A 27,148-nucleotide genomic window follows, 5' to 3' on the forward strand; every position below is an offset into this window, starting at 1 on the left:
CCAGGACTTCCACCGTGACCACCCAGATGTTCCTGCCTTGGCGCCAGGTGGCGCCCGTTGAGGGGGAGGTACTGTCACGATCCACATTTCATGGCTTCTGTTTTTATTGTTGTTTTGCCTGCTGCTCCCTGTTCTTCTCTCTCTGTGTTCACCCTGCAGGGGGCGTGGTTGACCCAGTTCCCATATGACGCCAGAGATGACGTCCACCTGCGCAGTTCCTGCCCAGCTGCGCCTGATCAGCAATCATCCGGGCATATAAGGCGGGACTTCGCGTCTCTCTGGTGTCAGTTCCACGTTTTCGCTTAGCTGGTAAATGCTTTCATACTACGCTACTAGAATTCCTGACGTTTCCAGTACTCACCTCAATCTCCATATTCAGGTCTCTACGTCTCCTGCCGAGAGAAGAACACAGAGTCTCCGCGGATTTCCTACCACTCCTGGAATCGCCTACTCCTGTTCTTCTCTACCGCATTCGTCTCTTCCACCACGACGACGCTGCTTCACCTCTCCTCAACCTTCGTGGATCATCAAACCCTCCTCGCTGTACACCTCGAGTGAGTCCGTTCCGTGGGAACGTGAAAGAACGAACTGTGTTTGCCACGAAGGAGTCGCTGAGGATCTGGTCTGCTGCTGTTTCACTCTCTCTTATACTGTCACATTCTACACCCTCTCTAGCGCGTGTATTTGTGTTTATATATATATATATATATATATATATATTTATGTTTTCGTTTTTAATAAATATTATTATTATATATATACTCACCTGTGTCCTGCTCTGCATTCGGGTCCATCTCCCTAAAATCTAGGTTTTCCCTTTAAAGGGAAAACGTAATTAACACACTGATCTACACCAATAAATAAAGTTTATAGATATATGGTTTATAGATAGTTAGCTAGGTAGTTTATAGATAGTTAGCGTGATAGTTTATAGTTAGCTAGCTAGTTTATAGGTAGTTAGCTAGCCAGTTTATATATAGTTAGCTAGCTGGTTAATGGATAGCCAGCTTATATATAGTTAGCTAACCAGTTTATAGCTAGTGAATTAATAGACATTTAGCTAGCCAGTTCATAGATATATGGTTTGTGGATAGGTAGTTTATAGATAGTTAGCATGATAGTTTATAGCTCGTTTAGGGGTCGTACCTATGTTCCCCGGGTCCTATGTTCCCCGTTTTTCCAAAAAAGGTCCTATGTTCCCCACTTTGTATGTGACAGGGGAACATAGGACCCTTTTTTGAAAAAGGGTAGGGTTAGGGTTAGGGTTTGAGAAAGGGTCCTATGTTTCCTGGTCACATACAAAGCAGGGAACATAGGACCCGGGGAACATAGGTACGGTCCCCTAGTTTATAGATATATTTAGCTAGCCAGTTTATGCATGGTTAGCTAGCTGGTTGATGGATAGCCAGCTTGTGTATAGTTAGCTAGCCAGTTTATAGCTAGCTAGTTGATAGATAGTTAGCTAGCCACTTTATAGATATATGGTTTATAGATAGTTAGTTAGGTAGTTTATAGAATATTTATTCTACTGTTTATTTAAACTAGTGGTTCCTAAAGAGTGGGTCGGGGCCCACAGATGGGTCGTGGGAGATTTTTTTTGGGGGGGGGGTCCCCCAAACAAATTGTCCCATATATATATATATGTGTGTGTGTGTGTGTGTGTGTTTTTAATAACATGCATAAAATAATAACCAACTATAGAAAGTTTGGCAAATAATGATCTACACCAATAAATAAAATATATGTATATATGTTGTATATATGTTGTGGTTGTGTGTGGAGGTAATTCTACGAAAGAAAAACTGATAAACTCCCAACAGAGAAGTCAAACACTGAAATTTAGCAATACTAACTCCCGCAACTTTATTAATTTGAATTGTTATGAGTCTACATATACCAATACTGCTGTGTGTGCACTTAAATATCATATATTTCTTCTTTATCTTTGATTTGGACACAAAACATCCATCACACATCCTCTGTGGACAGATTTCTTCCATTTTCCTTTGTGTTAAAATATATTTTTTTTTTTATATAAATACTACTTAATACTACCCTGATTTATTTTGGATTTACAAGCACCTGGAGTCACAATCACATGTCACATATGAATATTTTATTAGATAAACAAAAATACTTTTTATTTTACAATTCAAACAAGGAAGGAAGGAAGGAAGGAAGGAAGGAAGGAAGGAAGGAAGGAAGGAAGGAAGGAAGGAAGTACACCGGGATGAAAAGTTGGAGTTCCTCCGATCGCTTTCTAACAATAAAACTTATTCAGTGGAACAAACTCCGCTTCTACTTCGACTGAAACAAGAGAAGAAAGCAAAGCCATTTGTTAACTTCATTACCACCAATAACAACAAAAACATGAACACAAAAAGTTTTATAATCAATAAAATAAAATAAAAATGTCTCAACATAAAAAAAAACAATTGGCATCACCCTTTAAACAGAGCATTTTAACATGTCGCCAATATCAAAATACAGCTTTTTTAATCCACAATGGATCTCCATTCATTTGAAAGGAAACAAAAAGCAACTGAAGCTTGCGTGACGGTAAAAGCACAACTTTTATTTTGAAACTGAGGTTTTTCAGTTTTGGATTGATCTTCTTTATTATTATTATTATTATTATTATTATTAATATTATTAATATTATTATTATCATTATACAGTTAATCGGTAACATGTGGTTTTACTCTTGGAGTGAAATTCTTTACAATAAACACAATTAAATATAATTTGTAGTTCTCTTTAACGACGCTTTGGTCCTTTCTGTGCTTTTGTGCTCAGTCACACGACTCACTTCAATTTCATAGAAGACATCGGCCTTGAAATATATATCGTTTGTTTTTTTTCCTTTAAAAAATCTTGAACTTTGTTTTTTTTTCTTACATCACTCGTTGTTTCTTTTCTGAAAAGTTTAATCCGATCAAGTCTGTCTGCGCAAACTGGAAACAGGTTCATTAAATCCAGGAAATGGCTTCATGGACAAAAGGCTTGAGGATGTTTTCTCCTTAATTGTGTTTTTGCCAAAAAAAAAAAAAAAGGAATGCATGAAACAATTAAGACCAGAGGCCTAAATAACACAAAATGTCATGACGATGATGGAGTTGCCTGGTTGCAGCTGCTGCTGCTGGATCTTGCGCAGCTTCTTCTTCTTTTTTTTTGTGCATTTCGTCCGACCTCGCCGAAACTCGCTGGGGCTCTTTCGTAATCTCTGTGCATTTTTCAGGAAGCACCTGTATTTCCTCTTCCTGTTCCTCTTCTTCCGCTCTCTCTCTGGTCGTGCCCATGCACAACGCCCAGCGGCGGCAAAAGCAAAAGCGTGAACGCACGTGTGTGTGTGTGTGTGTGTGTGTCTGTGTCACGACGACACACGAGTCTTCACATGCACAAGAGCACAAGCTAATAAAACAAGAGCGCGACGTCCATCCGGGACACTTGTGGATTAGCCGTAAACCAGGCCTGAGCGAGCGGACACACGATGGCGGTCAAAGCAGTTTTTTTTGTTGTTTTCCGAGTTTTCCTTCTCTCTTTTTCTCTTGTTTTGTTTGAAAAAATAAAATAAAAAATACGGCACCGTCCTCTGCATGTGACCGCAAAACAGCCGCTGCTACTCAGCTTTGTGGCAGTAAATGTCCTTCAGCGCTTTCAGCTCTTCAATCAGGGTCTTGTTTTGGTTTTCCAGCACGGCCACGCGGTTTTCCAGACATTTGACGTACTCTTTCTTTTTCCTGCGGCACTCGCGCGCCGCCTCCCTGGAGAAGAAAGAGAGAGAGAGAAAACATGTTTGGGTCGTTTGATCGTAACTTAACTCAGGCCTTGGGATGAAAATGTTAACAAAGCAACAAAACAGCGGAGCAGATGTTTGTTTAAAGGCTGTCGTCCAGGATTTGTTGGCAAAAGCCTTGGGAAGAGCACATTTGCTCGGGACAATCGCTCATGTCCATGACGCCTGACCAGAAAAAAACGCATGTGACATCATGTTTACGCGACTCCGATTGTTAAAATGAGTCTCTAAAGTAACGCTAAACTTTAAAAACAGAGGCACACATACGCAGTACACAGGTACGCTAGTTATTTGTAGCGCTGCTCTTTTTCGCTCCAGTTTCGACTGTAGGCGCGCTAACGGCGCTAAAGGAGCTAACGCAGCTAACGAAGCTAACTGGTAAACGTGACGTCATGCACGTCTTTTTTCCGGTCAGTCGTCATGGAAACACGTCATGCGTTAACAACGTCCCCTGCACTAATATATATATATTTACAGTAAGATGCTAAGATTACTTTTTTGTTTTGGTGTCATGTGTTTTTCAAACTCCAGACTACTAGGCCAGAGATAATCTGGCTGCTAGCTCGTACACGTGGACACAACACGCATGGCTGCCGCGTATAAACACACTGTTCAGTTCAGTCAGTTGTGCACGTCCTCAGAAATGCAAATGTCCGCAAGATACGACAGTCGCGTAATTTAGCTATAAGCACAGTGTATTTTGAGCTCTGTGGTGTGCCCCCTAGTGGAATACGCAGGTAGCACACAACACATTTATCGTAAACTCATGGTTAAACAGTGAGAATATGTCCAGTCTTATGGAAGGGATTTTCCGCGGGGGTACTTTTGTACATTTTGTATTCGTTGGAGCCGAAACAATTAATCGAGTATTCGTCAACTATTTTGATAATCTATTAATCTATTTAAGAAGCATTTTTAGCTTCTTAAATGCGAATTCTCCTTTGACTTCCCCCGTACCTGTTCTTCATCAGCCTGACCTCCCTCTTGCGGGTGATTTCCTCAGCGTGGTGGGACGTCGGGTTCTGCATGGAGCCCGGAGACGCCGCCATCACGATGCTTTGGGCGAGGCCAGAGTTGGGCGACCGCAGCTGGTAGGCAGGGATGTCTCCAGTGGCAGCTGCGAGAGGAGACAGACCAAAAAAAAGAAACAACAGCGTTAGAGCTCCGATTGCTTTAACTTTGTTAACCGTTTTCTGGCTTCATCCCTCGTTTACTATGACATGTGATGACAGAATGAATGAAAGGAAACAGACGACTTATTTTCAGCTCTCACTGGGTTTTTTATTATGCGTCTAATTCAATCACACGCTCTGGTATTTTCTCCGCTGAAAAACACAGCAAACAGGGATGAATTTCACCGGAGGATGTTTTTCAACAGCGACTTCAGCCGACATTGTTTGTGATCCTGCTCTCCTTCCTGTCTGAAAAGATGGACTTCCTCTGTACGACCACTGTCCTTGTAAACAAGTGTTTGCACGCAAATGACCAAACTATTTTTATGTAATTCATTTGTATTGATGGATAGAATTCTGTTTGTGACTGAATTAAAATCACCTTTTTAACTGTAGTTTTTCCCCCAGATAACAGCAGCAATTATGGGGGAATTTGTGAAAATGTTCACTGGGTGAAAAATTATGTGTAAAAAACAAACAAACCCATAAACCTCAACTTCAAAAAATACTCAACTTCAAGAATTCAACTACTCAATACCTCAACTTCAAGAATACTCAACTACTCAATACCTCAACTTCAAGAATACTCAACTACTCAATGCCTCAACTTCAAGAATTCAACAACTCAATACCTCAAATTCAAGAATACTCAACTACTCAATACCTCAATTTCAAAAATACTCAACTACTTAATACCTCAACTTCAAGAATTCAACTCAATACCTCAATTTCAAAAATACTCAATACCTCAACTTCAAGAATTCAACTACTCAATACCTCAACTTCAAGAATTCAACAACTCAATACCTCAAATTCAAGAATACTCAACTACTCAATACCTCAATTTCAAAATACTCAACTACTCAATACCTCAACTTCAAGAATTCAACTCAATACCTCAATTTCAAAAATACTCAATACCTCAACTTCAAGAATACTCAACTACTCAATACCTCAACTTCAAGAATTCAACTACTCAATACCTCAACTTCAAGAATACTCAACAACTCAATACCTCAACTTCAAGAATTCAACTACTCAATACCTCAAATTCAAGAATTCAACTACTCAATACCTCAACTTCAAGAATACTCAACTACTCAATACCTCAACTTCAAGAATTCAACTACTCAATACCTCAACTTCAAGAATACTCAACTACTCAATACCTCAACTTCAAGAATACTCAACTACTCAACACCTCAACTTCTAAAATACTCAACTACTCAATACCTCAAATTTAAGAATAGCCAAATACTCAGTACCTCAGCTTCAAGAATTCAACCACTCAATACCTCAAATTCAAGAATACTCAACACTTCAATACCTCAACTTCAAGAATATTCAACAACTCAATAACTCAACTACTCAATACTCAATACCTCAACTTCTATGTTATATAATATGTAATACTATAATTATACTAATACTAAATTACTACACTACTCAATACCTCAACTTCAAATATACTCATCTACTCAATACCTCAATTTCAAAAATACTCAACTACTTAATACTTCAACTTCAAAAATACTCAATACCTCAACTTATAAAATACTCAACTACTCAATACCTCAACTTCAAAAATACTCAATACTCAATACCTCAACTTCAAAAATACTCAACGACTCAATACTCAATACATCAACTTCAAAAATACCCATAAACCTCAACTACTGCTTTAAAAAAAAAACACTGTAGACATTGATTAAACACGTGACAAAACATTAACCACGCTGTCGTCTCAGAATGTTAAACTGTTAGCTTGTACAAAACGCACACAAGTCAAAGTCTGCAAGTGTTTGAATGTTTGACGACACACAGACTGCAAAAAACAACAATAAAAAGTGAAATAAATAAAACAGTATTTTTCGCTGAGTCTTGCTGTGGGAGAAGATTATTTGTTACACTGTTGGAGAAAAAACACAAATTGTATCTTACTATTGTATATATATATACATTATATATATATATATATATATATATATATATATATACATATATATACAATACATATAATAAAATATATACATTTCTATTTAATGTTAAACGCACTCAAGGACACTTTACAGAGACAAAACAGTACAATAAAACAACAGAGAAGGTGAATTTACAGTGATTAAGCTCTTTTGAACAGGCGAGTTATGCACAAAAACGATTGTTCCGAGTTTATCGCAGTATTGTGACGTCTGCTTGTTTTGACTGTTGTGTCTTTTTATCCCCTTTACACAACGTGAGCATGACACACCTGCAGCCTTTAATGGTTATTATTGTGTGTGTGTGTGTGTGTGTGTGTGTGTGTGTGTGTGTGTGTGTGTGTGTGTGTGTGTGTGTGTGTGTGTGTGTTTGTGTGTGTGTGTGCTTTGACACTTGCCACAGGTCCCAACAGGTCATTTCACTCAGTGACGTCATCATGTTCGCCACCGCAGAGCGTGTGTGTGTGTGTGTGTCACCGAGTGAGTGAATGAGTGAGTGAAAAGCAGCTCTGTGTGTGTGTGCGTGCGTGTGTGTGTGTCATTTCTCTGGTGTAAACAATGAGTCAACTGTTAACCGTCTCTCTCTTCTGCCTCCGTCAGTTTCTCTTCTTCACTTTTGTTCCTGAGAAGTTTTCTCCGCCTCTTTCCTGCACACACACACACGCGCACGCGCGCACACACACACACACACACACACACACACACACACACACTGTGATAACACAGCGACCGTGCTGACGACAGCTTGTGCGTCTCACTCGCCCTTTCTGCATTCTCCCTCTCCTGCTTGGTTTCTCTTCCAGGAAACTGGAGTGACGTCAAACTGACGACTATCTTAACCCCCACCCCCCCCACCCCCCCACCACACACACACACACACACACACACACACACACACAACCCCTCCCCTCCCTCCCTTTCTGCCTGACAACCACTGGACTAGTTCAGAGATCAGACTCTGTTTGTGTGTGTGTGAATAATTTCACACTGATGACCAGAACACTGATTTTTTTTAAAGTTAAAAGTCCTTCTAATGTCCTCAAAATTTACCCTGTGTGTGTGTGTGTGTGTGTGTGTGTGTGTGTGTGTGTGTGTGTGTGTGTGTGTGTGTGTGTGTGTGTGTGTGTGTGTGTGTGTGAGTGTGTCAGCACGACAGCAGGATACAGAGCGGCAGGCACGGTAGAGTGACAGTAACAAACTTACCGGTCTTGTTTCGATCTGTTTCACAAGTGTCTTATCTGTTGAAATGAGAGAGAGAGACAGCTGCTGCTGCTGCTGCTGCTCTAACTCGTCGCTCTCTTACGAAACTCAGATTATTCCCGAGTTTCCCCAAAAACAACAACAACAACAACAACATGAGCAGAGTTAAAAAAAAAAGGAACTCAGGATGACTTATTATTCCTATTATAAAGACAGATGCTGGATTTCTGTTCCGATCATAACACGAAAAAGTGTATACGGTGAGTGAGAAACTCTACCTGACTCAGTCTCATCCCCGGTTACAGCCATCTCTTGTTTCCAATAATCCAGCCCCACGGCAGTAGAACACCACCAGCACACTGAAACAAACTCGCCTGCTTTTGTTTCCTCGCTGCTGCTGCTGCTGCTGCTGCTGCTGCTGCCGCCACACACTACTCTTTACTCTCTGTGCTTCTCTGCAGCCGAGCGGTCACTCATCAACTTTGCAGTAACCGATTACAATTACAGGCATTGACATCACAATGACATCACTGCTGCCCGCTGAAGTCAGTAAAACACGCTGGATTAGAGTTCCTCCTCCTCCCTCCTCCTCCTCCTCCCTCCTCCCTCCTCCTCCTGTGGATCAGACGCTGAAGTAGAGAAACACAATGTGTGCAGGGAGGGAGCGATTGGTAGTGGAGGGTTGTATTTTTAGCACGAGTGACGCAACTAGAGAGAGAGAGACGTTCAACAAACAAGAGGATATTGTGTCCCAAGTGGCTGCTGTGCAAACTGTTGAAGCGCCCTGACAGGACTTTGTATTGTGTGTGTGTGTGTGTGTGTGTGACCTCTTTAGGACCTTTAACGGCATAAACATTGACCTTGTGAGGACACAGTGAACAGCAAAGCCTGGTCCTAATGAGGCTGAATTTCGTGTGTGAGGCCACTGGTGAATGGTTAATAAGGACATTTGTGTTTCAAATGAATAAACACAGAGGATAACGGGGCTGTTTGGGTTGTATTTCTATATAGCACACACACACACACACACACACACACACACACACACACACACACACACACACACACACACACACACACACACACACACACACACACACACACACACACACAGCACCGGTCTCAGCCAAAAGTCTCTGTAAATGACCACATTTGCTGTTTGCTTGCATCACAGGAAGTGACACATTTCACATTTCCAGTAATGACAGCAGGAACAGACGTTAACGCACACGCCGCCGCCAATCTGATGCAGCATAACGAGGTCGAGATTTTTGTCTGAGAGTCTTTTTCGTGTCACAGACGAGAGATCAAAAAAAAGTGTTGAAATGAATTATGTGAAGAAAATCACACTTTCGTGTTCGCGTCTCGGCTCATTTGATGTGTTTGACACATGATTTGTGTCGAACTGGAGTTGTTAAATTGATTTGCGTTTGAGTGTCGAGCTCTCGCCGCGTCTATAGATTGTTGTTATTCTTAGGAGCAGATCACATGTGTCATCCATAGATATTATATAATGTGATATGTCCTTACTTGTGTCCTAGAGTTTCTGCTTTGGATTTTTCACTGAATGTGTTTGAATTCATTATGTCTCTCACTGTTATTAGTGCTTGTTTCCCACCTCACTACCTTCACTAACCCCCTTCCCTTCCCTCTCCTCCCTCAAACCAGTCGAGGCAGATGTCCGTAAACACAGAGACTGCTTCTCTCAGAGACGTCTTCCTGTTTGCTCATTGTGTTCCTGTTGGCTTTCTCTGTCTCAGTCTCAGACTTGACCTTAAAGGACTCATATTATGCCCTATTTCTCCAAGCTGACCTAGTTCCCTGGTGTCCTAATGAACATGTCTGTGACATGCTTTGGTCAAAATACCTTCAGGATGAAGCACCACAGCAGTTCAATCACTCTGCCAAAACAGCCCTGTTCAGAACGCTCGCTTTTGAGTGCCTGTCTCTTTAAATATGCAAATGAGACACAGGAAACTACAATAGCGTCACTGAGGCCCCCGGCAGCTAACAGCTAACAGTTAGCATTCGGAAAAGCCATCATTTGCCGACTCTAGCCGGCACATTGCAGTCATATATAAAATGTAAATCCTCTGAGGCTGGAAGTTTGTGTAGAACTCTGTGCTGCACTGTGCAGCCAAGAATAGAACACTTCGGCTCTTCCAGATACTATTGCCCTCGCCTCCACTCCCGCGTTTTTTAGGGACAAAGCGGAAGTCAAACAGTCAAAAGTCAACATCGCGTGTTTTATCTCCTGTACTTAGACTGAGGCGGACCACAAAAACATGACGTGTTTTTTCAAACTTTGCCGACTCATAGGGCCTCCAGAGTCCCAAATATAAGTATTAAAATGAAAATTCTCAAAATGATAGAAAAGCATTGATAAGCAGTATCGTTTCCAGTATCTGTATTCCATGTAGTACATGCAGCTGCCTCGTAAAGCTGTGAAAAAGAGTGCGGCACATCGCTCGCTTTTCACAAAGTGGTTTCATGTGTGTGTACACTGTGTAATCCCGTGTTTACAGCCAAAACAGAAAGTGCGACATTCCCTCGTTTTTTCCGCCTCGTCTCTCAGGTGAAACTTTAAGCCACTTTCCCAGGCATTAACTGAGCTCTACCCAGCTGAAGGACGGGGGTGTTTGCAGTGTCAGAGCCCAATTTCCACCGAAAACCAGTCGCCCGGCGCCTAACCTTGAATGAGGACCTGTCCTCCCTGGATGTAGAACTGCTGCGGCGAGTCGGCAGACTGCAGGACGGTGGTCCCAGACTGCGTCGTGGCAGAGTTGGCCACCGTGAGGGTCTGAGCCCCCTGAAGGGCTTCAACTTCAGGACGGCTCAGCTGGATGGCTCGGCCCTGACTGATAGCAACTGTGTGGTAGAAAAGCACCAGAATGTTAGAGTACGGGAAGTTTCCAAAATGGGTTTTTCATCAGGGTTGACATCAGTGTCAACTCTTAAACCATAAAGCAGTGGTTGCATTCACTTTTATGAGCTGTTGGTTGGCAAAATTACACAAAAACTAGCAAACGGAAGGTGGAGAGTGACCTGAGAAGGAAACCGTAACATTTTGGACCAACAGGGTGAATGCGAGAATCGGTTTATTCCAATTTTCTCCAACATTTTTGAGGCGGAAAACACAAATATGTAAGTGGGTTTATATTTATCCATGCATTTCCCACCAAGTTCAGCTCCACCACGTAATGGTTTGGAACGGTGAACTCTGACCTAAGCCCCGGAAATACACTGCCGTTCAAAAGTTTGGGGTCACCTATACAATTTTGTTTGTGTTTTCCATTAAAAGTCACACTTTTATTCATCAAAAGAGTTGCAAAATGAATGGAAAATATCGTCAAGACATTGACAAGATTAGAAATAATGATTTTTATTCCAAATAATAACTTTGCCCTTACGTCAAAGAACCAGCAAAACTGTTTTCAGCTCATTGCACAAGGGTTTTCAAGGGTTTTCTAATCATCCAATAGCCTTCTAATGCCATTAGCAAACACAATGTACCATTAGAACACTATGGGCCTCTACACACCTATGTACATATTACATTAAAAGCCAGGCGTTTTTTGATTCATTTAATGTTATATTCATTGGAAGTGCTTTTCCTTCAAAAATAAGGACATTTCTAAGTGACCCCTTCGTCATTTCATTTGGAAGAATCCGATTGAGTGATTTGACTATGTTATTATTCCATTTTGACACTGAACTGTACTGACTGTATTGTCCCGAGCCGGTCTGGTAGATGGAGGTTGGCACTGACGACGGCGGCGACGAGGCCACGCTCGAGATCGACGCCTCCTCCTCTGTCTTTTCTTCATCGATTTCAGGAACCGCCGGCGAATCGGACGAAAGCTCATTGAGGATTTTCCTGACGGGAGAGGAGAGCTTCATCAAAAACAGAACAACCGGCAGAAAAACATGTGTTGCTCATCATGCTCTTGTTTACTTTGAACATCTTCTCACCGGTAAGACGGACGCCTGGAGAGAACCTCTCGTCTCTTCTGAGCGTCTGCCGCCAACTCGTCGTCCTCCGGCTCTGCCGCGGTGGCAACCTGCAGAAAAAAAACCCAGCCGTATTTTAATCGTTGTGCAATCCACGACGTTCGTGTTGTGCTTTTATTTTGGCAACATTACTGAAGGCGTGTTACTTTCCAGTGACCTGGAATGTATTTGACATAACAATCAGTGAAAGAGAGGGATGACGTCAAAGAGGGAATTTGAGCAGCTTTGTATTCTAAGCCTTGATCTTTTCAAACCGCTCCGTCTCTCATCGGACACTTTCAAACGCTGTCGTTATTTTGCCAGTGTAATCGTTGGCGCTTGTCTTTAAACTGTTAAATAAAACACGTTAATATTTTGTCACTCGTGTTCTACTGGCCTCAATTTGGGTTGACGTTGACTTTGCCAAGTCAGAACACATTGTTTTTGCGCTCTAAAGACGACTTCTCTGAAAGCCGAGGTTCACAAAAGTATCACAATAATGGACGTTTGTTGAAGTGAGGCCATATAATGTATACATACTCGGTATATTACATACAGACGACTGTGCTCTGAAGCAGGCGGGTGCAGTCAGGCACAAGCTCAGCGACACATGGCTGCCACTGGAGACAATAGAAGTAAAAAAAAAAAATAAAAAGTTGTTAGCCACATAACAAAAGGCTTAACTAATAAAAATCTGTCATCTTAAGTGTGATTTATTGTGAGAATCTCTCTTTCTCATTACTGTGAGAGAGCCTTCTCAAACAGGAAGTTGGCGTTGTGTAAACTCACTCACTCACTCACTCACTCCTAAACACCATTGATGATTGAAAACAGAGTTGTTTGAACTCTGTTTTCATCTGTAACTTTGTGTTAATCCAAGAAAAGGTTTTCAACGACTGAAGTCACACACTAACACAATTAAATGGTCTAATGGCAGCAGGACTGACTACAACTCCTGTTGTAGTATAGTATAGTATGTCACCCAAAATTTGACCAAAAAGTCATAGTATAGTATGTCGTCCAAAATTTGACCAAAAAGTCATAGTATAGTATGTCGTCCAAAATTTGACCAAAAAGTCATCGTATAGCATGTCGTCCAAAATTTGACCAAAAAGTCAAACAATAGCGTGTTGTCCAAAATTTTACCAAAAAGTCATACTACAATATGTCGTCCAAAATTTGACCAAAAAGTCAAACTATAGTATGTTGTCCAAAATTTGACCAAGACGTCATAGTATAGCATGTCGACCAAAATTTGACCAAAACGTCATAGTATAGCATGTCGTCCAACATTTGACCAAAAAGTCATAATATAGCATGTCCAAAATTTGACCAAAATGTCATAGAATAGTATGTCGTCCAAAATTTGACCAAAAAGTCTAACTATAGCATGTCGTCCAAAATTTTACCAAAAAGTCATACTACAGTATGTGGTCTAAAATTTGACCAAAATGTCATAGTATAGTATGTCGAACAAAATTTGACCAAAAAGTCAAACTATAGCATGTCCAACATCTTTTGTTAAGGGACTCTGGTGCAGGGGGAGTCAGTGTCAAAGTGACACATACTTCAGTTTCTTGTATGGTAAAGCTGTCCACAGGAAGGTAGTAACTCCACAAACACATTCTTAACCCTTTAAAAACCGAGCGTATCACAGACGACACATGCACTTTGCATTACCGTAGTTACGCAACGGTTTGTGCTATTGAGAAATATTCCAACTGTTTCTGAAAGCTTTGAAGCTGCAACATGTGTATAGTTATTACGGTAATTACCGGTAAATCAGCATCTTTGTCACCAGAGAGGAGAGAGTTTGAACATAGTTTCCATTTTTTTTCCCCCCATTTTAAATTGTTGATATAGTACTTTCACATGCAGTAAATTGTAAATAAATGCCAGAAAGTTATTCTGGAAAAATGTCCAGATGGACATTTTGAGGCTTTGGTGTTAAAGGGTTAAGATAGCACACATTTAAGCTGATTAGCCCTGTGGTATGTGGGTGAAATCTATTATTTCTGTTGTCCACGGTCACAGCCATGTTCCATTACAACTCAGACCACATGATATTCCTGTCTTTGTACGACGGTCACCATGTCAGATTATCAATCACAGTGGCACGGACTCTTGCCGTCTCTTATTTGAGAGACTGGGCAAGGAGTTGTCGCCAGATTGCTTATAGTGGCGCCGCTATTTCTCTCCAGCATTTTTGTCTTTTAACTTTTTCGTGGTAGACCCTTGAGGAGACCTCAAAGAGGCAGGGGGTGATGTTGTCAAAGCTCAACAGAACGTTCTTCAGCGTCACTATTCCACCAAAGAGCAGCAGCAATATCTTCCCTCTTCATCGTTCAGGAGCATGATGTAGGAGATGTCAGACTAAGCAGGAAAATAGAATTCAAACATGCTTCTCAACTTCTCTTTTGGGGTGTTGCAGAGCATCCCGTGCGCCCCCATATCTCTTCATAACTAGGTCCACCTCCCTCCTCACGTCACCTACAGAGGTCAGACTTGTCCGTGGGCGCGTGAACAGCGTCCGTCCTTCATTGACGATAACAGCGATAACAACAACAACATCACCTGGATGTGAAGGTTAGGGTGACGAGCTTAAAGCTCACCTCCTGCTGCTCACACCAATCCTATTAAGAGATGCGCTGGAGTAGGAACACTTCAGTCTCTACACACAGCAGCTGAAACCTCTCATTCAGCTCTGAGACGCGTCTACTGAACACACTGAACTGTAAGCACTCCAGTTTGACCTAGAGTTGATTTAAGTCAACAAAATGAGGACTTGACATTTCACTTGGACTTTTGCTTGAAACTTTCTCTTGGATCAGTCGCGAATGACTTGAGATTTAACTTGAAACATCAAATAATGTCAAATTTACATCACTTGAATTTGTCTTGAATGATGCAAAGATTTGACCTAGACTCGTCTTCAATGACTCGAGGCTGGAACTTGAGGTTTTCTCCAACAGATTTGACCTGGACCTTGTCTTCAATAACTTGAGAGTTGCCTTGAGACTTGTTGCGAGAGGTTTGACGTTGCCCTGACTGAGTTGACTGAGTTGGAACACTCTACAGTGACTTGAAACCTAACTCGAGGTTTACCTTGCATCAATAACTCATGACTAGACTTGAGGTTTGCTCTGATAGAATTGATCTGGACGCCCTCTGTTGACTCCAGTCTTGCACTGTCAAATTTACATGGCTTTACATCACTTGACTATGTCTTGAATGATAATTGGTACTTGGTATGGACTTGGCTTAAGTGATCCGAGAGTGCAAAGATTTGACCTAGACTCGTCTTCAATGACTCGAGAGTTGACTTGTTGCGAGAGGTCTGACCTTGCCCTTTCTTTGAGGATTGCTCTGACCGAGTCGTCCTCTGCAAAGTCTACAGTGACTTGAAACCTAACTTGAGGTTTACCTTGAATCAATAACTCATGACGAGACCTGAACTTGGCTTAAGTGACCCGAGAGTGCAAAGATTTGACCTGGACCTTGTCTTCAATAACTTGAAGAGTTGCCTTGAGACTTGTTTTGCGAGAGGTTTGACCTTGCAGTTTTTTTGAGGATTGCGCTGACTTTGTTGACCTTGCAAAGTCGACAGAGACTTGGAACCTAACTTGAGGTTTTCTCTGAGAAATGTGACCTACCTGGACCTTGCTTCAATAACCCATGACTAGACTAGGACTTGGTATGGACTCGGCTTAAGTGACCTGAGAATGCACTTGACCTGGACTTGAATCACTCTTTGACGACCGTGGACCGAGGTTTGACCGTGACTTTTCTTAGAGGATTGCTGTGACTGAGTTGTCCTGGACTTGTCGTCGATGACTCGCGGCTGTTGTATTTAAAGGTGCCATATGTAAGAATGTGGCCAAAAACGGTTACTACATTCAAATTCAAAATACCGAGGTCTTTTAGGTTTTCGTTTTTCTGACGTAACTGGCAAACCCGTGGTTGCTCGGCAGCTGAGACTCTACTGACTGCAATGATTGGTAGACGGCGGTAGGTGGCGCCACATGACGCCAAAACGTGATTTCAAAACATAAACATGATTTAAAGTCTGCAAAATATATTTTTTTATGTAAATATTTTGTCTGTACTGTTGTTGTTGGTGAGTTCAGTTTGTTATATGAACATTATTCCTGAGTCTCTGTGACATATTAGGAGGATTTTATGGCCAGTTGCTTTAGATTTATTACATAATGCACCTTTAATGGACAGATCAACGTGGCACTGACTTAAGATTTGCCTTGAGTGGCTTGACTTGATTTGACTTTGCCATGCAAATTGACTTTGACTCTGGCATGCGTTCTTTCAAAACCTGCGGTCCAGTTTCCCCCCAAACTGTTTTCTGTTTTTAAAAGAGAAAAGCAGTGTGGTCTGACCTGCGGAGTCTGGACTTGTGGCGACTGTATGACCGAAGTCTGAGGAGCCTGAACGACACCTTGGACCTGCGCTATCTCACCATCGGACAGCTGGACGTCGGTCACGCCGGGGGAATCTGCGGCCGCAGATACCTGCCGGTGCACATCGAGACAACGATGACGACGACTCCACACTGAAAGAGCGCTGAGTTGTGTCAAAGAAAAGGTCACGTACAGTATGTGTGTGTGTGTGTGTGTGTGTGTGCTTACCTGAGGAGTTGCTGCAGGAGACGAACTGCCTTCACTGTGGTTCTCCTCTCCATCTGTTAGTGACTCATTTAAACTGCTGTCAAGCGGAGATGATACTGAATGATCCATAGTGACCTAAAACAGACGGGCAAGCCTATTATTTATTCAGTGAGTGAGGCCTTCTATGCGTTCTTTAGCCAGAGAACCTATCATTACAGCGAATAAGGACACATTACGTGCACTAATTGCCTTCTGTGAGTCAGGACACTGCTTTCCAGATGACAATCCTGCAATTTACTTGGATTTTCTTTGCTGTATGAGCCGACAAAATACAGATTTTCAGTTTTATTCATGAAATGAAGGGTTTTTTTTTATGTTTCCCAGCTGCAAAGAATGAAATATATCAACTCTCATTGATATATAACATGTGTGTAAATTAAAGGTGCCATATGTAAGATTGTGGCCAAAAATGGTTACTACATTCAAATTCAAAAATACCGAGGTCTTTTAGGTTTCGTTTTCTGACATAACTGGCAACCCGTGGTTGCTCGGCAGCTGAGACTCTACTGACTGCTGCAATGATTGGTAGACGGCGGTAGGTGGCGCCACATGTCAGTCTGCAAAAGATTGTTTTTAATGCAAATATTTTGGCTGTACTGTTGTTGTTGGTGAGCTCAGTTTGTTTATATGAACATTATTCCTGAGTCTCTGACGTATTAGGAGGATTTTATGGCCAGTTGATTAAGATTTATTACATAATGCACCTTTAAGAAAACACCAATTTCTTATGCTAATGAAAGGAGGCCTAACACAGCGCACGTCACATTCACTAACTGGTTGTTTTCATCCGTCTGCACAGTTTTGTGCGTGTGAGTCACAGAGATCTGCGTGAAGAGGAGCTCTGTGCCAACAACCATAACATCCACTCCTCGTGCTCGTTGCGTGAGGCAGGACGTCGTGTTCTCACAGTTCAGGACAGAGTCCACCGCAAACTCAAATATCACTGTGTATTTTTGATTAGCGGAGACACGCGGGGGAACTGATGAGTGCACTGATGTGGTATGAGAGGAATTGTATTCGGGGGGGGCATCAGACTCTGTGTCACTGATTATCACAAACATTTGACTACAACAAAACAATTTATAATATTATATAATCATGACATGTACATCCACAGTGTCAGTTTAAAGCCGCAGTCACGGATGTCAAACATTTACCTAATGTCCTAGTTACGGAGTTCTGGTGTCCGGATTGGATAAAGTGATGTGAGATACTTTTACTTTGAAAGTTTCTCCTTGACATTTACAGTTTTTCTCGATTGTTTACACACATTTTCTGGAAAATTGCCTCATGCTCTCGGAACTCTGCACACAAATCCAAAAACACACACACAATGGGCAAAACCAACTCAATTCTCCTGCAAAATGAAACTTTACATTCAAAACAATGTTATTTCTTCTCAAAATGGTATTGACTTAGGCCTTTTTTAGTGTTTAGTGTTACACTTACACAAAAAGTACATAGATACATAAGTGTGTAAAATATTTTATAATATTGTTTTTATAGGCCCTGTGATGGACTGGCGATCTGTCCAGGGTGTGACTCCGCCGATCGCCCTACGTCACCTCGCGACCCTCCGGTGGAGGATGAAGCGGTAGATAATGGATGGATTATTTTTATACTCAAAACACACAAATACACAGTAACACATATATTTTATTCCTATTAATTCCCCACAAAAACAATGTACACATGTGTCCATTCCAACCAACATAAAGTTTGCACATACAGTACACCTGCTTTTATGTTAACACACTGACTGCAAATTGTAAACCTGTGTGACAGGTGTTTTCCCATGTGATGAGTCAGTTTGCATAGTAGGGAAATTAACTTAAGAATGTTCAATGTGTTTTGAAAAAAGTGTTTTTTACAACTGTAATTTGAGTGTAAAGCAGGAATTGTGCTTGTAGTTTTTGCAGAGTTGGTTCAGGGGGTTTGGCGCATGAGTTACCTGTTGTGGTCATCGTGTCTCAAGTACCAGTATTTGTGTGTGTGTAAACAATTGAGAAAAACTGTAACGCTGACTGGAATAACAGTATGCCACAAAGTGAAATTAAAATGTGGGATTAAAAAGTCTGTGATCAAATTGAAGCTACAATACTTTATAGGTTTAATGGAGACAATGATTTATCATTCTTTCTAAATGTTAAAAACTTGCCTCTGAACAACACATTTTCTCCTATTTTTCTGTTTTTATTCTTGAAAATAACATATAAACCAACGGAATATAAAGCTTCCTCTTGTTGTATATACTTGAATTTGCTCAGCCACTGCATTTTAATGTTGGTAATAATGGTGTTGGTATAAAAAGCTTGAGAACAACTGCTGTAACACATAAAATGAAGTACTTCCGGTAAAACTTAAAATTCATCTACTAAAATTCAACTTTTATAACATATTTTGTGTTTGTTCATGATTTGAAACAGCATATGTGTTTCATTAGAGACCAATAAAGCACACGTTTAGGAGAAAGGGTGTTTTGTTTTTTTCCTGTACGTTTGTTGTTGTTGTTGTTGTTGTTTTTAAAAGTATTTTATTTTGAAGAAACACTTCCGTGTTGCACCTCACTCCGTCCGGCTTGATGCAGCGCTGTGTAAAACTTGAGCAGAAGCGGAACGCAGCCAGCTGAGCGGAGTCCGTGCCGTTGAGGCTAATTCGGGTTTCCGCTTCGTGTGTTTTTGTTTCTGACGTCGTTTTTTGCGCCGACTCCGCTCAACTGACGCTGGCCACGGCAAAAGAATGCGACAGCTTTGCTTTGCAGTGACTTACCGGAGTTTTACGTCGACGGACTCGTCACTAATGACTAACGCTGTGTGCCCTCGCTCACGTAGTGTCCACGTCAGCGCTGATGATGATGATGCTGTGCCCAAAATGTCCACCGACGACTCCGTTTAACGTCGGAGAGTGCGGTTGCGGCGGCGGAGCGAGAGCACTCACCCCCCCCCCCCCCCCCCCATGCACACTTCCGGGTTCGCTTTTGTTAGCAAAAACACCTTTGTAAAAAGCTTAACGTGTACATTTTATGTGCTCCGAGTCACAAAAAGTAATATTAGTAGTATATGTGATTTTATTAGCGTGGATATTTGACGCTTTTAACGTTTTTGATCTGCTACGTTTACAGTTTTTTGACCGTTTGTTTGTAAAAAAAAAAATATATTTTTTTTTAAATATATATTTAACAGTAAAAAAAAGTAAAAAAAAAAGAAAATAAAAATATATATATTTTTTTAAATATATATATATATATTTTTTATATTCGTGTTGAAATTTGTCATACCGGAATCGTTTTAATACAGCACCGGAGAGTTTGTCTGTTAAATCATAATCAAAAACAGTATTTTCCACTTTATATTCACAGTGTAGTCACTTACAAGTTGGCAGAAGAGAGTAAGGCTGCCCCCTGCTGGCTGAAAACAAACAACACCTGCTGGATTCTATAGCGATTATTTTCATCGTCGAATAATCTGTTGATTATTTTCGTCGGTTAATCGTGTCGGTTTTTTGTTTTTGTTTTGTGCGCAAACCAAAATTATTCACTTTTAATCATTTATTTTTCTAATGGAGCAAAGAAACCAGGAAATATTCTCATTTTAAAAATCAGAAAGCTTGTTTTAATTTTTTTTTATTATTATTATTTTTTAAACATCATAAAACTGTGGAGGATAAGACCTGACATATCAATAAATAAATAAATACAGGAATAAATACAGAAATAAATAAATACAGAAATGTAGAATTAAATGTAAAGCATCTATTTATTTATTTATGCATTTATTTATTTATCGATATTTCAGGTCTCATCCATATAAAACTGGATACATTTAAATCAAATAATATTTGCAGCCCGAGAACATACTATAAAAATATTAGAGATAAACAAAAAATATATCTATATAATATATACAGTATAGGCTATGTATATAGGTTATATAGGTTATATACTTTGGGAAGATGTATGGTATTCGTGGCATAACACAAAGTAACAGTAAATAAAACATATTATAATAAAAGCCTTCTTAGGTAAGTAAGTTTTTGTTGTTGGTGTTGTGATGTACAGTGTTGGAGCAGAGCTGCGGAATCTACTGCGTTTTCTCTAAATTCCTTCATTCCCATGTGAGTGTTGCTGACCCCAGTGTCCACCATCTGTCCTCTGGCAGAGTACCCCAACACTGCCCCCTGCTGTTAGCAAAGAGCAAACTCCCTCCTTTTATTTAAAACCACACTGAGAGGTGAGTCCTGTACCTGATAAAATGACTGTATGATCTATTTGATTGTTATTTTCCCATCTGCACATCATCTAACATTAGCCATCCTGCCTTGTCCCGCGGTCAGAGCGTGGAGGCTCCAGATTGTCAGGCGTCCAGCAGCAGAAGGGAGCGACCATGGGTGGCACAAAGGCCTGACAGCAGGAGAATACATGTGACCTGCACAGACCCTGACGGCTCTTTAGCACAAAATCAGCCTGGGATGAAAGTATTAAAACACAATTACACGCTTGTTAGTGCCATCAGAGACATCAGAGAGGTATTTAAAGGCGCCATATGTAAGAATGTGGCCAAAAACAGTTACTACATTCAAATTCAAAACACAGAGGTCTTTTATGTTTTAGTTTTTCTGGCGTAACTGGCAACTAGTGGTTGCTCGGCAGCTGAGACTCTACTGACTGCAATGATTGGTAGATGGCGGTAGGTGGCGCCACATGCCAAAACATGATTTCAAAACATAAACATGATTTGCAGTCTGCAAAAAAAATGTTTTAATGCAAATATTTTGGCTGTACTGTTGTTGTTGGTGAGTTCAGTTTGTAATATGAACATTATTCCTGGTGGGTTTGAGTACAGAGTAACACAACCGTGTACAAAGTACCACAAGTGAGTAAGTAAAGTACTACAAGTGTAAGTGTAAGAATCATGTAATCGTGTAAAAGTACCACAGGTATTTAAAGAGTGTGGAAATACTCTGTAAAGAGTACCACATCCGTGTAAAGATTACACAGAAAGTATCCCAAGTGTTTAAAGAGTCTAAAGAATACTAGTACTGAGTACTACAAGTGTGTAAAGAGTACCACACGTGTGAAGATTGTGTAAAGAGTACCACAGATGTATAAAAAGGGGCTTGTATAGAGTACTACAAGTGAGTTAAGAATTTGTATAGAGTACTACAAGTGAGTAAAGAGTTTGTATAGAATACTACAAGTGAGTAAAGAGTGTAAATAATGTGTATAGAGTACTACTAGTGTGTAAAGAGTACCACAAATGTGTGAAGAGGGTGTAAATAGTACCACGGGTGTAAAAAGTACCTCAAGTGAGTAAAGAGTGTAAAGAAAGTGTATGGAGTACTACAAGTGAGTAAAGAGTTCAACAGCTGTGTAAAAAGTACCACAAGTGAGTTTGTATAGAGTACTACAAGTGAGTAAAGAGTGTAAAGAATGTGTATAGAGTACTACTATTGTGTAAAGAGTATCTCAAATGTATGAAGAGTGTGTAAAGAGTACCACAGCTGTGTAAAAAGTAACTCAAGTGAGTAATGTGTGTAAAGAAAGTGTATAGAGCACTACGAGTGTGTAAAGAGTACCAAAGCTGTGTAAAAAGTAGTTTATAAAGACTATTAGAAGTGTATAAAGAGTGTAAAGAGTGAGTAAATATACGTATAATAATACGTACTGTTTTGAAACCAGAGTTCACCACAAGAGGTCACTACTGATTCAAAGAAGCTCAGTCAGAAACACATCAAAGTTGATTTTGCACAATATGGGCCCTGAGTGGGTCACAGAGGTCACTGTCTCTGACCTTTGACCTTTGCCACATATTAATAATGTTGATATACATTATTTGACATCATCACTTCAACACATCATCTGCCTTTACACTTCAAATCAGTGGTGTTTTTACATTCTTTAACGTCCCGTGTTTTCTTGTTTTCTGACACTGAAAACACGTGTGTTGCAGCTGTTCTGGAGCTCGACTGAAAAGAGTTACTTCAAATATGAGTTCTGTATATATTCTTTTTTTTTTTTATGAGGTTTCAGTTTGTGCAGCTGTGTGTGTGTGTGAGCGGTGGCTCGGGTCCACACATATGCAGCCGCACAGAGAAAAGAGTCGCCGCATAAGATTTGGACCGCTCTTCATTTGTAAGAGGTTTTGGTTTAGTCTGAGACGGAGCAGCAGTTCAATGGCCTTAAAAATATATTTAATGTGTGTTTTTAACTTCTAAAGTGCAATTTCTGTCAGAGTGAATATGTATTAATGGGTGTTTTTACGAGGTTATAGAGAAATCCTGGCCCTTTGGCTGTGGGTATATGCTGTATACCTGCGTTTCAGTCTCAGATGGGACGACTAACCCAATTAAAACTATATAACTATATAAACTATATATGGTTATCGATCAATCAATGCATTGATTTTTAATCAATGCAATGGTCTTTGTTCTTCTATGGGGGTTCAGAGCTGTGATAAAACATGTCCAGTCTTCACCACAGTAGCAGCCAGAGAACTCACTTCAACTGTGGCCTTCGATGATCTCGTGATGCCTTCACTTGCTGCTCGGGAAATTTGGTCTTCAGACATCACAAGACACAGATGTTCAAATATTTCCCAACATTTTTGTCCAAAAATTTAAATTATTAAGCAAATATCCATTACTAGCCAGTTTATTTGTTATTTGTTTTACAGCAATAACGTCACTACCTGTATTTCAGTGCTGTCCTTATCATTCAGATTATTTATTTCCTACAAATAAACACATCAATCAGTTTTTTGGCCCGTAAAATGTCAGAATATGTTGAATATGTTTTTTGTCATGGAAAAACAGGCTTCTTATTTACTTTTAATCATTTACTTTTCCACTGAGATTAAGAATCTCCTTTTTACAGGTGACCTGGTCAAGACAGACGTACACACAGACGTACACACGTAACCATAGAATTACAATATTACACATAAACAACAGTTTGATGGGGATTAATACTTCATATTGACATGTTTTTAGATGAAGGATGTCGCACATAAGTCATTTTACATTACTTCTGTTGACATCAACAAGTTTAACACGTGGAGCTTTAATAAATAAAATATCATAAAATTACCAAAAAATTCGAATTATTCAGCTTCTTAAATGTGTTTTTCTTCTGGTTTCTTTGCTCCATATAACAAAGTTATACTCGTAAAAACTGAATAATGTTTGTGTTTGTGGACAAAAAATTTTTTTTTTATGACATTTTAGAGGGCAAGAAAATACTCGAGTAATCGATAGTAGCAGCCCTAACACATTGCAGTTTTAGCATTTATTATTCTAACAATAGCACATCATTTGTATTTATTCACTGAGTTGTATTGTCTCCAACAGGCTTGCTATGCTTACGGTTAGTGTTTTAACTGTGGTTTCCCAGTCGCACCTGAACGCAGCACATGAGCTCAGCACAGAGAGACTAAACAGGTGGTCTGGAAAACACACAGAAAACAATGTCGTCCGGTGAGGAGAAGCGGAAAGAGCCACGGTCGTCGCTCCAGTGAAGGAATAACCGGGAACAAACTAACACGGGGGGAAACACATGCGTCTCTTTTCACTTCCTCACGGTTCTCCTCCTCCTCTCCTTCTCCTTCTCCACCTCCTCCCGCTGCTGCTGCCTCCGCCGCCGCCACCGCCGCCGCTTCCCTCCTCGCTGTGACTCCGAATGCGGAGCAGCGTACGCGGACAGTGAGCCATGAAAGTGACGGTGTGCTTCGGCAGGACGCGGGTGGTGGTGCCGTGCGGGGACGGCAACATTAAAGTGCACACGCTCATCCAGCAGGCTGTCATGAGGTACAAGAAGGCCATAGCGAAGGTGAGTGCGCGCTACTTTTGCGGCTTTTTTTTTTGTTCTCCTGGAAACAATGTTGCGACGTCCCGGAGGAGCGGGAGCAGGAGGAGGAGGGGTGTGTTTCTCCCTCTGTGTGCACGCGCGCAGTCAATATGGCGCAAACTTGAAAGAAAATGCAAAGTCGAAGGGAGATAATGTGTCGCGTTGCTGCTGTTTTGGCACAGTTTGTGCGCTGCTGCTTGTGCGGCTTACCCGCCGTGTGCGTTTGCCGTGTTTGCCAAAGGGAAAAGGCGCAGCGCCATTGTGGCTCTTGTGTTTTGTAAACGCACACAAACTTCCTCTGGATTTCAAACCTCACAACGCGGTTTCTTTGTTTACTTTGGCTGTAAAGCGTATTGTTATTACTATTACTATAATGTGTTTCTTTAAATTGACGCACAGACGCACGCCTGCGCCACTTCCAGGGAGCCCACTTCACAAGTTGCCTTGCAGAGGTTAGCCTACTAGCAGAGTTAGCAGGGCTTGCAGCCACTGTGAGGCGTTCTGGGTCCGGAGAAGTAACTATCACGAAGGTCCCATTTGAGTCCAGACGAGGGGTGGGAATCACAGGGTGACCTCACGGTACGATACACGGTCCACGATGCAACGGTTCTGTGATATCGATATTTTGCAAAACAGTCATATAGCGATATCTGTAAAGTTAAAGGTGCATTATGTAATAAATCTAAATCAACTGGCCATAAAATCCTCCTAATATGTCACAGAGACTCAGGAATAATGTTCATATAACAAACTGAACTCACCAACAACAACAGTACAGACAAAATATTTGCATTTAAAAAAATATATTTTGCAGACTGCAAATCATGTTTATGTTTTGAAATCATGTTTTGGCATGTGGCGCCACCTACCGCCGTCTACCGATCATTGCGGTCAGTAGAGTCTCAGCTGCCGAGCAACCGCGGGTTGCCAGTTACGTCAGAAAAACGAAACCTAAAAAGACCTATGTGTTTTGAATTTGAATGTAGTAACCGTTTTTGGCCACATTCTTACATATGGCACCTTTAAAAGTATTTATTGACAACACGGAGAACAAAGTGCATAAAGTCTGTGTTTTGAACATGGATGGAGCATCTTTTAATTTAGTTTTCTCCACCATTATTCAGGTAACTTACTAAAAATGCATCAAGCTGAACTCAAGAACACTAAATTTATGTGACTCGTTCTGAATGTTGTACTTTATGAATTATGCAAGCCAGGTTTATTATGAACAGACATCTCGACCGTTTGGTAGAGGTAGAGGTCTGTATCTGAAATACTGTAGGGTCTAATTTAAAAAAAAAAATTGATTGTTATTGTTGTCATAAGGGTTAATTTGTTCATTAAAACATCAATATTTGCCCCTGGCGTATCGATTATCGTATTGCACGAGGAAGGATGACGTTCGCGTATCACCACATCCATATTTTGACCCACCGCTAGTCTAAACTTAACGAACGGTATGTCGCTCTGCTCTGAATCAGAAGGTCACCATCATGACCAGGCCTCTGCTGGACCTCTGGTGGATAGAAAGCTGCAGTTGTCAAAGCTCCCGCTGAACGTGGGAGGCATGAACCTGACGCGTAAATCTCAGAGATGAAAGTGGACCTAAGAAAACTTTTTGCACGGTGTCGAGGTAGCGGCAGATAACCTTTGAGCTGTGGCTGTTGCTTCTATGTGCAAGATCAGATAAGAGAAGAGAAGAAACTGGAGTTACAGGAGCAGTTTGTATATCAACACTTATTTTTTAACAGCATCTTGTTTGCTTCACATCACTCAAAAAATAATTTTCTTTTATTCACACAGACGTCTTACACCCCATGCACCAAATCCCATAGAGAAAATCAGCGATTTAACCCCGACAGCGCACAGGTTGTCGATCCACTGCTGCCTCTATTAATAAGTTCATACGTGTTAACTTTGTGACTCTAGTGTTCATAATCCTCTCTTCAGATTTAACCAAGTGACGCAAACCTATCAAAAAATTCAGCAGTGGACAGCAGCTCCTGTGTCCCCATGCGGCTAAAAACGCTGATTTTCTCTATGGACTTTGGTGTGGGAGAGTGAGTCATTTGCAAACTTAAGTTTTCAGTAGTGCTGTCAAACGTTAACGCGTCAACGGCATTTAACGGCGTCAACGTTAACGCATGGCGACACGTTTCCATGACGACCGACCGGAAAAAGACGTGCGTGACGTCGTGTTTTACGTGACTCCCGATTGTTAAAATGAGTCTCTAAAGTAACGCTAAACTTTAAAAACAGAGTTAAAAACAGGTTATTTGTAGCGCCGCGCTTTTCGTTTAATAAACGGACCGCTCCAGTTCCAATGTAGACGCGCTAGCGGCGCTAAAAGGAGCTAACGCAGCTCACGCAGCTAAACGGTGCCTGGGTTCTGGCGTGTGACGTCATGCTTACGTGACTCCCGATTGTTAAAACGAGTCTCTAAAGTAACGCTAAACTTTAAAAACGGAGGCACACATACGCAGTAGAACACAGGT

At 40.9% G+C, this 27,148-nt stretch overlaps 2 protein-coding genes across 3 annotated transcripts in view; one reads left to right on the top strand and one right to left on the bottom strand.

Moving 5' to 3' along the window:
• Positions 1 to 2,114: 2,114 nt before the first annotated feature.
• On the bottom strand, positions 2,115 to 16,882 carry crema (cAMP responsive element modulator a; the record flags this gene model as incomplete). Of its 2 annotated transcripts, XM_083889333.1 has the most annotated exons (7): positions 2,115 to 3,764; positions 4,754 to 4,913; positions 10,836 to 11,012; positions 11,870 to 12,021; positions 12,117 to 12,205; positions 16,526 to 16,657; positions 16,775 to 16,882. In XM_083889333.1, the coding sequence occupies 7 exons, from the start codon at positions 16,880 to 16,882 to the stop codon at positions 3,620 to 3,622; spliced, it is 963 nt and encodes a 320-aa protein (XP_083745459.1). In that variant the 3' UTR covers positions 2,115 to 3,619. The 2 variants fall into 2 exon arrangements, with proteins under 2 accessions (XP_083745459.1, XP_083745460.1); XM_083889334.1 differs by lacking the exons at positions 10,836 to 11,012; positions 11,870 to 12,021; positions 12,117 to 12,205; positions 16,526 to 16,657; positions 16,775 to 16,882 and adding an exon at positions 8,423 to 8,713.
• A 7,633-nt stretch (positions 16,883 to 24,515) lies between these two features.
• LOC310927087 (partitioning defective 3 homolog) overlaps positions 24,516 to 27,148 on the top strand; it is a gene marked incomplete at both ends in the record, with an annotated part of 292,124 nt that continues 289,491 nt past the window's right edge. The window contains one exon of the mRNA XM_083889330.1: positions 24,516 to 24,635. Within this exon, the coding sequence (XP_083745456.1) occupies positions 24,516 to 24,635 (120 nt within the window). The remainder of the gene's footprint in view (positions 24,636 to 27,148) is intronic.

Source organism: Microchirus variegatus (genome assembly GCF_963457635.1).
Source record: "Microchirus variegatus genome assembly, chromosome: 5".
In the NCBI taxonomy this organism is placed as follows: domain Eukaryota; kingdom Metazoa; phylum Chordata; class Actinopteri; order Pleuronectiformes; family Soleidae; genus Microchirus; species Microchirus variegatus.